The 15,273-nt window shown below is 40.6% G+C and overlaps 1 protein-coding gene across 2 annotated transcripts in view; it reads right to left on the reverse strand.

The window, feature by feature from the left end:
- The window catches only part of PRR16 (proline rich 16), a 142,524-nt gene extending 128,497 nt beyond the window's left edge, over positions 1-14,027 (reverse strand). For both annotated transcript variants that reach the window (XR_011147672.1, XM_069001251.1), the window contains exon 1: positions 13,792-14,027. Coding sequence is in view for 1 of the 2 variants with exons in the window: in XM_069001251.1 (XP_068857352.1) it covers positions 13,792-13,953 (162 nt within the window). In the remaining variant the exon portion in view is untranslated. The remainder of the gene's footprint in view (positions 1-13,791) is intronic.
- Positions 14,028-15,273: the final 1,246 nt, after the last annotated feature.

Consider the following 15,273-nt stretch of genomic DNA (forward strand, 5'->3'; position numbering starts at 1 on the left):
CTTGTCAACAGCCTTTGTTTACTCTGAGATGGAGAGAGAAAGGAGAGGGAGAAGAAAAAAAGGCATTTTGAAATATGCTTTTGGAAAATAACTGTGGTCTGAGAAAACATTGAGAGAAAATTTAGAACCATAATATATACTTTCTTAACGATGCAATATGCAAAAATGTGATGTTTGAATATCCGAACAGCAAAAACTAACAAAAGAATCCCAAAAGAAATAGAAATATAAGTCTATAAAAAATAGTAGATGATTATCAATGTGGAAAAGTCGAAGTGGGCATACTCCTTCATGAAAATAAGAGTGGCAATTTATGGTTATGAAGAGAAAGTTTCTACAGCAGGTGGGAAAAAAATAAAATTAGGAATAACACGGATAAAGAATAGTGAGGATAAACTCCAGTGAAAATCTTTCTGAGGTTGTATTCCTGACATTTCAGATTTCCTTGCCAGACCACACAGATATTGCTCAGATTCTGAAAACCAATACCAGTTTCCTTCCCTTTTTTCTTGCCTTTTTCAACTCACCTCCTTGAAGGCTCAACTTCTCTAATATAAATTATGGAGCAGTAATTTAGTAACACTACACTGTTGTAACAATTGCTTCACAAAAATGCTTCATAAGGATAAGTCTTTGAACCTAGTCCGCAGAATCTACTTCATTGTCCAGGAAAGTACTCATTCACTGGTACTGGCATTTCTCAACTCCAAATATGTCCATCAACACTTGCAACATTACTACTGCTAATGGTAATACACAAGTATTTCTGAGGGTGAAAGGACACAAATCCTTCTCAATTAGTCACTGCTTCAATAAAAGATTATACACTTGCAGACCATTTCAGACCCCATAAAAAGAGCAATCATAGAAGCCCTGGCACATGATAACATGATAGTAGATTAACGCAGCTGGACTGAAATAAATAAATAATTTTAAAACCCTAAACTTAAAGAGGTCTTGCATTTTAAAAACACAGCTATCAACAGGAGCCATTAAACAGGACTGGCCCCATCACTGAGCCCTCGGGAACTCCACTGGTGACTGGCCACCAGTAACTCCAATCACCACCACTCTCTGAGCCCAGCCAACCAGCCAGTTTTTTACCCAGCAATTAGTACACCCACTGCACTCCCAGAGAGGCTTTTTTCTCCAGGAAAAATGCTGTGGGTGACAGTGTCAAAGGCTTTACTAAAGTCTAGGTAGAAGGGGATCCTGAAGAACAGAGATGCTTTTCTACGCATTTAGAGAATACCCTCTCCGTAATTTTGTCTGCTCTCATCTTCAGTGCATAAAAACTCATATTCTTTACATTGTATAGCAGCAAAATGTTCTACAATTTAAGTATGTACTGCCTGAAAAGCCAACTCCAGGTGGATTGCTGATTATCGTTAACTTGTTTTCTAGATAAGCAGCAGCAGTAGACTTGGGTCATGAAGAAACAGTAATGAAATTCCTCAACCAGGCTCTGGCTGCTATCATACAATATATGTTTATTAATTACCCTGTCACAAAAGTTGCAAATGCTCTCAGTAAATTTGCTGATGCAGCAGAGCTAATAGACAACACGCAAGGCATGAAGTAAATCTCTCAGATACTTACAAGTAGGATAAAATTCCTCTTGTGCATTATCACAGCCATGAGGACAAACTAAGTATCTTTGTGCTACAGACTGGAAGTTCAGTAATTCATAGAGCTCTTTGCAGAGGGGTCATGATGGAATGGCTGCCAGCAGGCAATTTCTCACCAAATAGGAATGAAACTTCAGAAAGTAGCAAAATACAGTTCCAGCAAAGTTCTGATTAGATCTCACCTACAGTATGGTACACATTTCTGTGAAGAACAACTCAATCAAAATAGAGCTAGAAAAGCTCTGTTTCATCAACTGGAAAGAGCCTACCAAATAAATAATAAAAAAATATTCTTTACTAATGTACCGACATACATGTATAAACAAAGAACTATTTGAGTTACCAGAGCTGAGTGGCATCATTAGCAAAAAGAAACTGCAACCATCTTGATATTGCTATTTATTTGTCATTATTTATTTGTTTGCCCAATAGAATTTTTGGCCTAGATTAAACAGTTTTCACCCACAAAAACATTGTACTACACTTCCTGTCTGTATCAAATGACAATCTGCAGTAAGAAGCATGTGAAAACTCAAAGAATATCTCCTTCATTGGAAGAAAACCTTAGAAGACATATACACCTGCTAGAGCACTACATCAGAAGAATTCAAAATGCTGATGTCTTGTCCTCTAGCCACACAGGCGACTGAAGTCTAATACTACATTCTTCAAGGAAGAATGCTACAGAAGTGTTGCAAGTCTATAGTTACTGTATGAAAAGCAAGGAAATAATTTAATCTGTTCAAAATAGACATTTAATTAAGATAAAATCCACTTGACCAAGACCTAGTTGCAGTGTAACAGCATTGATGTAACAGATAACTTTGTTTCACTATGTACAAGAAATCAGGCATTTAAGGAAGACAGATCATATCTGTAATTCACAGTGACAAAAGTGATGCCTCACTCTTGATTAGTAGATTGAGAAATAACAGATGAACATGGCAAAACTACTTTGCCTGTACAAAACAAGCAGTTATTAAACGAAAACTTGCTTTTTAGAAAATTAAGGAACAACAATTTTCCAAAATCCCCCTGGAATTCCCTGTCTTCTAAAAGGTTGTGATAAAAAAAACCAAAAGCCATTTGAAAAGCTGTCACATAACACCAGGACACCAGTCCTAAAACATGAGATGTCACTGTCAGAAGTTGTGAAACCTAAACAAAAGTACATTTCACATTCAGTAAACGATTCACAAGATCTACGAGATCTTCCTTTGTTCATAATAGATTATTATTAACTACACTTGACTCCATAATACATCAAGCATCAAGTCAAGGTTATTTACATTTTCCCAAAGAAAGAATAAATCCAGAGGGTTATTTATTAACTTTTTCTCCTAGTACCTTGTTTTACGCCCTTGATTGACTAATACCTGTTGAAAATACAAACTCAGAAACAATTTATATTCTAAGGCAGATATAAATTTATAGAAGACTACCAGATTATGGGAAAAATAATTGACTAGGTAAGTTTAATATTTTGTTGAAACTATCATAAAGTAGCTCCTGTTTCTAAGATGATGTACACTGAAGAAACTCTGACTTTGATAGAACTCATTTATTTTTTTTTAATTCGTAATAAACTTGAAGTAAATATTCATGATGCCTGCCAAGTGCTCATCTCCTAGAAACAGTATACAGCAGTCATTCACTGAAATACAGTCAATTTTTTTCTATGAGGATCATATCTCTCATACTTGCTATCTTGCAATAAACAGTCAGAAAAGATTCATTATTTAACAGAAGGTTTTAAAACTACCTTTAAGAACTTTCAAAGTTTAGAAGACATTTCTACAGATTTTTTAAAGGGCATTTCCATAAGTTACCTGACATTAAATGTAAAATTTCTAAGTATGTCTAGCTTTAATCAATCTTAGACTACAATTCTTTTGTATGCAATGAACTTAAGGCTTAAATAAAAGAATGGGAACTTCATCACTGCAATTAATACACATTACTGTCTATATAAGTACTGGGGTTCTAATTTCACCTAAAATTACGTATGTGAATCCGAGACATCAACTTCTCACACAAACATGTGCATCAAATGTCCTGAATGACTGGAACTCCTTAAAGACAGCAGCGAGGATAATACAAGATGGCATAGCCGATCAAAGCTGTATCACATCAGCAAACATTCTGTTTGCTAAGATTTAAGACATTTAAACAAAATAATTAAGCCAACTGTTTGTATATGATTTATTACAATTCAAGCATTCATTTTTTATGATTCTTTTTTTTAGTAGAAAGAATCAAATAATCACCAACTGAAAAACAAGCACATGCAAATCAATTGTCAACAGGGAACAAGAAAAAATAATGATCATAACCTCCTCCTCCTTTTGTTTAAGCATAAACATCCCAGACTGGTCAAACACCAGTTTTCTCTAAGTCTTTCAGGTTCACCATACCACCTGTACTTTGATTTCAAGGAACAGAAAGTTACTACTTCAGCAGAGGTAGATATACTTGTATAGTTTTCTAGTCTTAATAAGTTATCCAAACACTGTGCTCATACACAGGTTATTTCTTTATCCAAATGCCATAGTTTTACTGACCCTTCAAACAGGCCACAGAATTACCTATAAGCAATGAAAGCCAAGTAAGCCTAGACTTTACCACCCTAGATATCACAGATAAAACTCCTTAGCACTACCAGAGACCACCTGCTATGATGAACTTACCTCATTCAAAACATCTCTGCAATCATCAGTAAAAACACGGAGAGAATAAAGTACAGTTCAGTTGGTAACCAAAACTCATTTATTTAAGAGAACAGTTATGTAGTATTTTGAGAAAAGATAAAGCAAATTTTAGAAAACAATGTTAACTTAATCTATAATGGGTAGCTTTTTCTTGAAATACCAACCAGTTAACTTGAATGCAAGCAGCAGCTTTCAGTTTCTATCTACACAACATTAGAAACTGAGCTAAAATAAAGTTACTAACAATGAGCCCACACACAAGAATCTCCTAGTGGCATGCAGAAGATCCATCAGGAGAACAACTGAGGTTCTGAGATAAATGGCAGAGACATCTGAAATTTTTAAGACTTGTCTTGAAGCTCTGATGTTGACTTTCATGCGTCAACTTTCAAGAATGGAGACAAGAACTCTCGTGTTTAAGAACACAGATGACATCTGTGTCTGACATCTGATAGCTCCTAGCAGTGAGGTAAATAAAGCTACACCAACACCTGAAACTCTTACGAGGGAAAAGAGGAAAAGGGCTAGGAAAAGAAAACAAAGAGCATCCGAGAAATGGAGGGATTACTATGAGATTAGCATAGTGAAAATGAAAGCGAAAATTAAGCAGACAGGCAAAATTAACCTGAATTGTTCACAAAGTTAATTTGAATAATTACATTGGGTTTGCCTGGACCATTTCATTTGAAGGTGGGGAAAAGTATATATCTTGGTTTAGTGCAGAGACATTATGGGAGTAGCAGCATTCCTGTAAAAGCAGAAGGGGCTGCAGTCCTGCCTTCCAATCATCACTGCCTGATGGGACAGACATACAGGCTCCAGTGGCTGCACTCACTAACACCAGCTCCAAGTACTTGGTGCATGCATCTGCTATATTCATAGAGGGAGCTATACTGCAAATCTGTTGTTTACTATTCTGTCTGAAATTTAGTAAAATACATCTTCAGATCACAGGCAGTGGGAAGTACACAACCACTTACTACTGCAACTTTAATGAAAAAGTACACAATATATTCTTCAGCTAATTTTAAAATTTCAGCTAAAAAAAATGTTTATTGAGGGAAGTAAATGTTTGCAACATAGCATTTTTACTAAATATGCACCTGATTGTTTGAAACTAAATTTGAAATATTGTGCGCAGGTCTGGGCTCCCCAGCACAGGACAGATATGAACACACTGGAGCTAGTCCAGAAAAGGGGTTGGAAGGCGCTGGAGCATATGTTACATACTTAATTAGAAGCAATAAAGGAGGCAACAAGGGGCACAATTAGAAATACAGGAAATTTGACCTAAAAACAAGATCAAAAAAGGGGTGATTCAACACTGAAATAGGTAGTCCAGCAAGGTTGTGGAGCCACCATCCTTAAAGATACTCAAGAACAAGATCCTAAGCAACCTGCTCTAGCTGACTCTTTAATGGGTTGGACAGTTTCTAGGGGCCCTTTTGAATCTCAACCAGTTTGTAATTCTGTATTAAGAAATAAATATATCTTTCCAATTCTTTGTCCAATAACTGCTGAACTTTCAGTCATTAATTTAGCTGAAAATTTCAATGAAAAAGCACACAAAGGAAGAATTACACTTTGTTTTACCACACTCCAGTAAGAAAAACATACTGACCTCGATGTTTCATATTTTCAGATATAATTTTATACAGAAAGGGTATTGTTTCATGGGTATGAACCAAAAAATTATAATTGAGAGGCAAGTCCAAACACTTAATTTCTTAATGCTTTCACCTTGTTAAGTTTATAGAATCTGCATCTTTTTGGCCACATAAGTTGCCTGCTTTAACACAGTAACATTTCCAGTAAAGTATGAAACTTCAGTAGATACCAAACTTTTGAATTTTTTAAACACTTATCTTCTGCAGATAAATTAAAAGCTTAGATCAAGTTTTTGGTATCCCATCAAATTCTTGGAGCCTGCTGCAGCTCGTCTCACCTAATAAACTTAATAAATACATAATAAACTTCTCACACTATTTCCCTAGGCATTAAGTTTTATCTTCTTCTCCTACTTACAAGGCAAACGATTATACTGCAAGTAAGGATGTCTTACTCCAATTCTACCTTGAAGCTCTTCACTCAAAGAAGTGTAAACAGAGACCAAAATACAGAGAAGAATGTAGTACCATCCTGGGCCAAACACTAGAAAAACTACTGTATATTTAAAAAAGAAATAAGGAGAAAAAAAAAAATTTTAAAATTACAGGATTTTTCACATTACTGGGAAATAATCTTCAATAAAATCTGGAAATGATTCAACATCAGTGCTCTCAGTCTTCATAATGCAATGTGGCACATGCTGCATGAAGCAATGGATGGGTTTGCTAACCTTTAAAGACACAAGAACACGCTACAGTTTTTGCAGAACCAGTGACTGATAGTACTACTACTGTTCAGAGGCCATGGCTCCTCACTGCCTCCCATGAGTATTGCAACAATTTCAAACTAAACCAGAATGCCAGCAGCTCAGCCAGCAAGCTCTGTCACGCCAGTCATTCAACACACACGACCTGACAGAGGGAAGCTGTAGGGAGAGATCTGCTGGAGGATTTTCTCAACTCTTCTACAGTGAAAGCAGGGTCTGCTTTTCTTCTTCCCCTGGGTACAGTAATAAATGGCATTTTGAAGCACTGCAGGTCACTGCAGCAAGAATGACCAGTCAATTTTGTATAGAGATGGACAGGAGCTGTAAGTAGGAGGTATGTATAGGCTGCACACCTTCATACCTCAAGACGAGGTAGCATTTTACTCATCAAGAAAACAATGTACATTAACTGCTATTTTCTGTTTCTATTAAAAAAAACAAACAAGCAAACAGCCCAACCAGTAGTAAAGAAAAATAAAGCCCTGTCCACATATAGGTAACTAGGTTAGTGGTACCCTGCACGGATTTCAGACACAGGCTGTGTAAGAAAGAAAGCCCATTTGCAAAATAGACCCCCCCTTAACTCTCTTTGCCTCACAGCAGGAACCTCTACTGAAAAAGGAAAAAGGGGGAAACTGCACGGGATATATATGAGCTTTCCCATGAGGTTACTGAACACGTATTTTTTTCACCATCCTTTCAAAGAACGAGTATAACATTAAGAGAAGACTATGAGGCATCAATATTTTGCAGCTCTGAAAGAAACTAAAACTGGCAGAGAATAGCGATGCTCATTCACAAAGGTATTGTGAAACAGGCACTGTGGGAAAGCACTCTAAGCTCAGCGACAACATTTGCACCTGTCCCACAGCTCTCCCAAGATCAGTACTAATTAGTTGTGCACAACACGTGTAAAACATATGCAGTAATTTGGCTGGAAGTTTTTGTTGACTGGAAGTAGGAAGGCTATTCCAGAACTTTGTCCAAGGTGAGTAATGGGAACAGAAACATTGTATAATTGCCACAAGAAACTGACAAAAATCTTCAAAGCTTCAATGATGCTGTTCAACCAAGTCGTTGGTGTTGCGTAAACACGTGTAGCAGCAACTAACACCTCTAAATTTTGACGTTTTAATAAAAATTATGTAACCCAAAACTAATTTCCATTACTCATACTTAGTTTTGTTCCTTCCAAACAGGAAAAAATCAGACTGCAACAGACTGAAGTTTGTGCCTCACTACTGTTTTCTGTACCACGTTCAGTAGTGAGCAGACTGTGTGAAATTCAAAAACAGTGGTACTGTTTTTATTTGAAAACTGAATTTATATATGCTCTGTTTAGCTCCTGATTGCACAATACACATTACTATCAGAAGCTCAGTATTACATATAAGGAATGAAGTAGCTGACATGAGTTTAAAAATAAAATAGGTAGCACAAATTAGCAGTGTGCTTCCCTCTGTCAAGTATCTTGATATCAATAAGCAACTCTCCATAGGTACACTAGTTATTCTTTCCATGGGGTTACACAATACCCAATTACCAACTCTTGGTAGATTTGTTTACAAATCAGACATGGAGCAACCTCACTCTGCCATGTATCAGCATATAAATGTTTCTGACTACTTTAACTCATGGGGTTTTTTTAAGGTTCACAGCTACCTTTTAGCTCCATTAGTTTAATTGACACTACTAGCATAGGTGTTTTATCTGAGTTCATTGCATGTTTTATTGTCTAGAACTGTATAAATGCTTCACAGACCACAAGAAATAAATGGAAAGAAAAAATATAATTCAGTTATCTGCAGTGACTATTTATGGCCCTCTTTGGACCCCTGGGCAGATCACAATAAAGTTGTTGTGCAGTGCTTGCCTTACATAATGAATCATAATCTGCAGTCAAACATCCAGGTACAATACATGATTGCATCTGGCACAAAGGAATAGGTGCAATAAGAAAGCAGAAAGAAGAAGTCTGCTGCTGGAGAGATTAGCAAGTTTTGGAATGGCAACTTTGCTTTACTCATGCAACACCTTGATCCTGGTACCTGAACTGGATCCCAATCCCAACCACAGCAAAAAAACTTACAAAAAAGCATCAGTCCCTCACACACCTTACTGGCCAGGATCTGCATATGCAGACAGTGTATGCACTGAAGAAAAGACTCCAGAAGGAATACTGTTAAGAGGGCCTGCATCCAGGATCCAGATATGAGTAGGGCATCTGCATTTAATTGGATTTCTAATGGTAGGAACATATATGCATAAAAACCACTTTATTCAACTGCCACTACCTAGCACAAAAGAGTGGCAAGCCCTTGACACCTGAACAGAATCCAAAGAGGACAAGAGGCAAGAATCAGAATGAGAAGAAGGAATGGATTAAAACATTTTGCTATTTTTTTGCCTATCCTTAGGTTTCTAGACAGTACCTCCCATAACTATGCTATAATAAGTCCCCACCTCATCTTCATGCAGCAATATGAACACAAAACATTTTTTATATTGGTGCTTGCACTGCCTGCATACCAGAGATACTGATACATGATTGACTATTACTGCTCCAGTCCTCTTGGTGGACCCAACCCCTCACAGTTTCCGGTTTAAAAGGCAAGAACTTGAAGTACCTTCTACTATCTGGATAGTTACCAGAACACAAAACCAAATGGAATGGAAAACACTGGTGGTTGAAATTGTAATACACTTCTGCAGTCCTGATCCAGAAATTAAAGCCATGGAACACATGGCCACCCTTAAGAGATGACTGGCCTGGTTATGGAATCAGATCATTTATCCTATAATGAACTGTGTCATGGTGTTTTGAGGGAGGGGGATTGGTATCTGCTAGTGTCATCATCACTTTGAATATATTTATTAGTTCATGCCCAAATTTAACAGATCATATCTTAACAGAAAATAAACACATCAGTTAGATGACAGAGGATTATGCACTCATTCTGTCAGCAAGACATTTTCACAGGATTTAAAGCAGAGGAGGTAGATTCAAATGACTGGAAATTCACTGATGCATGTGCGATGCCTATGAGGGCTTCTGTTTCTCCTGCACCTCCATTTTGGAGTACTCTAAACACTGGCAATAGCTACACAACTGCTTCCTTTCGATAAAAGGTTGAATCATATTTAGCCAATTAAAAGCTATGCAAATGTCTCACACATAACTTCCAGGAATTTGTTCTGCAAGATGCATTTTTATTACTACAAAAATTATTTATCAAATTATTTATTTAAGTATTTCCTTAATGAAAACAAGCACAAGACTACAGAAATGTGTAACATTATCATAAAATGCGAAAGCAGGGAAGTCTTAAAAATTATATTATGATTATTAAGATTATATAAATCTCTGTGCCCTGCTGTCCACAAGTGCACATGTACATCCCCTACAATCCCTTCTGAAGTAATCAGAGGGCTACATCATGCCTTTTGCAATAGTTTAATTAGCACACACCTTCTGATTTCTAGTAGTACATTACTTAGGTAACAGACAAATAAGTATCAGCTCCAAAACAAGACATTAACCATCTTTCTAGACAAACTCCAGTGAAAAACATCTTTAATTCAATCCTCTGGAGGAGAACCAAAGTTTAAGGCTCCACTAACTTAATTTTGAAATAGTCTGGACTAAAGGAATAGAAAGTGTTACTCAATTCTCTGGCACCCCTTTGATTTTCCTTTGGAATATTCATCAAGTAACAGTGACTTAATCCATTTCAAATCCATTATTTTCTTTCAACGCAAAAACACATCCTGTTGTTGCCATACACCCACACGATGTTTCTTTTTAGAAAGGAGAAAAAATGGGCCAAGTCTCTCCTAAACTAACTGCACCTTAGGGAAGACTAGCCATACACCAGTTCAGACTCTGGACTCAGCACCACTCCATCCTTCCATGTCTCCCACTCATCCCCCTTCTCCATTCTAAATCTCCTGTGGTTACCTTAGCCTAAGCAGACCAGAACAATAAATAAGGGGGAGAGGGGGGGGGGAAGAAAGGGATGTTGGACTTCTGAGACACAGTAACTCTTAAAATGTACTTGTTTTAGTCCGCATGATTTAGTCATGTGCTTCTAGAGAATATTTATACACTTTGTGGTTTGTCCATCCAGGTTTAACACACCATCCTCTATCCACCCTTCACTTTCCCCCTTTTTAAAAACAACAACAACAAAAAAGTTGAAGAGCTGATTAGAAAAAGGTTCAGAATGAAGGGCAAATGCAAATACATTAATGCAAGTAAAACGTAACAAACTAAATGTAGTAAGACATACAAGTCCTGTACAGCCATGCTACTCACTGTTACAGAGCAGTTCACTTTGAAGCAATGAAATGGTATTTTGACAGTACTTTGACCATGAAATCTTAAAGTAGAAGACTAAAAGATAGATATGCAGTCTATGACAATAACTAAAGTGCTCCATTAAGTATAATCATAATTTATATTTATGGGTAACAAATATGCAGGCATGAAAAGGAAAAAAAGTGGTTTAAAAATTATATAATCACAAATAAATATTACCGTAACATTATATTTTCTATAGCACAACTTAATAATACTGGAACGACACAAAAAAGGGCTAAAAAAACCTTCATGCCCTACCACTGTACCAGAATTGAAAACTTTTTATATAGTAATAAAAAAATGAAATGCTGTTTACAGAATACTACATTACTATATAACAAAAAAAACCAAACCAAAACAAAACAAAATACAAAAGGTTGTAGCACAGCAGCTGGGCTGCAGCAAACATCCTGGGGAAAAAAAAAAGGTAGCAACAACATTTCCAAAAATACGCAATTTGTAGTGAAAGTGGAAAGTGTGAACTCACATCCTCTATTTCATCATTTTGACTAGTCCTACAGTAGGGAACCTAAATGAAGCACAGTTATATTTCTATGTGTAATACACCAAAACTGGCTATAGACTAACTTCCTGTAAGCTTTAACAAAGAGCCTGTCAATGCTTTCTAACACCTACAAACAACTTGTGAAAGAGACTGATTATTAGCTTATAGTATCACCAATTAACTCACTTTCACATAAAAAGTATCAACTGCAGTTATGTGAGGAGTTTTTGTACAGACTTAGCCTATCCTATAAATGCAGATAACTAAAGGTACTCAGATGGCAAACCTTTGCAGACGTTCCAAAATAAATGTCACACAAAGTGTATCTGACACATAATGATAATATTGCAATCAAGCAGAGGTATGTGTATGCAACTTTTATTCGTTGGAGTATCACAGCTACCATCTTTGTAAGTCCTATTTGGTGAAAAGCATTACTTAAAACCTCATCTGTAGTTAGAAACAAGATTTAACTATTCTTTTTATAAAAATACTTTTATTTTCTCAAAATAGGTGCTATTGGCAATCCTTGCACCCTTCAACAGGTACACAGTACTTAACAGAGTTACAGCTCCATTTCTCAAGTTTCTCCATCAAGCAGAGGTAAATCCAGTTCTCTTTTACAGATGCAGTCAACCAGAACAGACAAGTTTTCTCAGATAAAACATGCCACAGTAAATTATGATATATGATCTCCACTTACAACAATCCTGTTTGCTCACTAGAAGAAAGCTAGGACTGATTATGTGCAGGGAACGATTTACATTCATGGGACAGAATACATTACATCCTCTCCAGGTCCTGAAAACATCCCTCTGCAGCAACAGAAGCGCTATTGGTCTTAAAAACGTTGAAAGAGCTTCTCTACAGCAGTGGTTATCTCCACTTCAAAATACCTCAAAAATTAAAAAGCACAGACAGCAGCACATTAAGGAAAAGAGGAATTATAGATATATTATTAAAAAAAAAAAAAAAAAAAAAAAAAAAGAGAAGGAGAAACCTGGAATTGTGGGTGAAAAAAGAGCCTAACAGCTGTGATTAGTGAGCCGTGCGTTTATACATCTTTCAACATTATACAAAGCACTGGGTGAATTTCAGACTGCCTCAGATGGCAAAAGACTGTTGAAAGAAACTTGTTGACAATGTCGTTGAAATAGAAAACTAATATTTGATGGTAAAAACCCGAAGCCTGTTATAAATGTTAAATATAGGATTATAAAACAATACACAGAGATTCTGGATTTGAATTTTGATGCATAATCCAACCATCTGTCGACCAGTTGTGTAGCAAAATCAAGATAACGTGGAAATCTCCAAAAGGACAGCCAAATTCTTTTCGCTCAGCTACTGCATTTCCCTGCTTATGAACATGCCCGCGGTAATCGCACTCTGCCTGCAGATTAACCTAGAGGAGATGACATCCGCCACCGGCAAAAGAGAGATTGCAAAGGCAATCTTGCCAGATAGGACCGATAAACAGGGCGCTCAGCTCCCGGTGAAGCAGGCTGCAGAGGCTGAAGCAGACTTCTCCGCGCCGGTGCTGCCGCGCCGGGCGCGGAGCCTCCGCCACGGGCGGCGGGTGCGCGGGGTCCGGGGCTGCCCAGCCCTCAGCGCCGGGGAGATGCGAGCGGGGCTGCTGCTGGGGGCGAGCACGGCGCTGCACCGCGCAACCGAAAAGTTAAACCCGCTGGAGCCGGGAGCGGGGTCGCTCCCGACTCCTCGCCCACCGCCGGGATGCCGGCGCGGCGCAGCCCGGAACCGGGCAGCGCTGCGGGTCCCGCAGCTCCCCAGAACACCGTCCTCGCCCAGCAGGGACCTCTCAGGAGAGGCTCCCCCCGGGAAAAATAAAACTATAAAAGTCCGAGGGGTGCGCCGAGGTGGGAAGTCCCCGAGCAGAGCCGCCTCAGAGCCGAGGCGACCACGGGCGATCCCGAGGCGCACGGCACCGGGGACACGGGGCTGGAGCCGCGCCCCTCGTCCCGTTCCGGGCCGCCGGGCAGCGCAGCGATGCTCAGCCGCCCGCCCCGGAGCACGGCCGGGAGCTGCCCCGTGCCCAGCGTGGACACCAGTTGCTCGATCCGCGGTGAAGAAGCGGTAAAAGGAGCCTGGGGGCGGCAGCGAAGCCTGGGGGGAGCCGGAACCCGGCCTGCGGGCGGTGGGGCGCTTGCCCCATACGGGGCAGACTGCGGTCCGCCCGCGCAGCCCTTCGTTCTCACCTCCTTAAGTTCCTTGGCGACATCTTTCAGGTCCCCCAGGACTAATTCCAAATCCTCCACGATGATCTTGATCTGCTCCTTCACCTTGGCTTTGGAGCCTGCCGGCGGCTCCTCGGACGGCGACGAGGAGGAGGATGCGGTCCCCTTGGACTGGGCGGACATCCTTCGGGGCAGCCCGGCGCGGCCAGCGGGGCACGCAGGTCAGGCGAGCGCGGCGGCCGCCGGCCGCCCGGCCCCGTCCCTCCGGCTCCCAGAGCTGCCGCAGCCGCTGCCGCCGCCGCCGCCTGCCCGCCCGCGCATCCCGCGCCGGGGGCGCCGAGCCGCGCCGCGCTCCGCCGGGCGGCCGCGCTGTGCAGCTGCCATCGGCTCCCGGAGCGGCGCGGGTGCCCGGCTGCAGCCCGCCGCACGCCGCGCCTGCGCCTCGCCCCGCCCCGGCCCGGCCCGGCCCGGCCCCGGCCCCGGCTCCGGGCGGCCGCGGGGACCAGGGGAGGAGCGCCACCGCCCGCGCTCCTGCGGGGCGGCGGGGGCAGGGAGGCTTCTTCGGGAGAGATGTTCTCCCACCTCCTCGGCGCCCGAAGGGGGCGAGAGCAGTGTGCTCTATCTCCCAGGGGGTGCACTGTGCTGTCTCTCTGGTGGTCCTCGGGAGCGGACGGGTCGCACTAGCTCTGCCGGGGAAAAGATATTTACCCGGCAAAGTAGCCCCCCAAAAAGGAAACACTTTTCGTGGCTTGATCATTGAATAATCCCTATCGAAGCAGACAACAACAGTGCCAGTTTCTGGTGATACAAGTCATTATTGCGGGGTTGTCACTCACACCCCTGTACTGTTAAGTGACCAGTTTGTCTCGTACATGCCTCTCGAGTGTACATGCCTCGGTTTGGACTAAGGAAGCTATGGAAGGACCGTGTTGTGTAAATGCCACCGAATCGCTAAAAGGTACTTACATGTCCCTGCTCAGCAGTATATACTGCAGTGCAAAAAACCAATAATCAGTAGACCCTATTCTAGTTGGGAAGTAAAGGTTGTGTATCACATCATATAGAAGTAAATGAGGCACATGAGCCAGAGCATCTTTCATGAATATTCTATCAGGCTCTTTCTCTGGTATACTGGCCAGTGCCACTTTTGAACACATACTTCCCCTACCGCTCTTCAGAGATCGATCTGTGGAGCAAAATGAAGAGACTGTAAGATATCACTAACCTCTGGTGGTTTTTCATTTTACTGCAAAAAAAGCAGAAAGGAGTTGGTTTAGGTATTTCTATCTCCCACTAGCTATGAACAGCGAGAAGAAGGCATGCAGCCAAGCCCTGCTTTGAGCATCACCCTGCATGGCTGCAGCTGACTTTGATGTTGTAAATGTTTCTGAGAGTTTTGGCAGCCTGAGATGTTTTAACCTAGCTAAAGAGGGACAGGAAAAGCAATCTTGCCCAGAGCAGCGTGTCTGCATGTGGTAAAAATCCCACTTGGTGACGAGCAGT

Source organism: Aphelocoma coerulescens (genome assembly GCF_041296385.1).
Source record: "Aphelocoma coerulescens isolate FSJ_1873_10779 chromosome Z unlocalized genomic scaffold, UR_Acoe_1.0 ChrZ, whole genome shotgun sequence".
Lineage (NCBI taxonomy): Eukaryota > Metazoa > Chordata > Aves > Passeriformes > Corvidae > Aphelocoma > Aphelocoma coerulescens.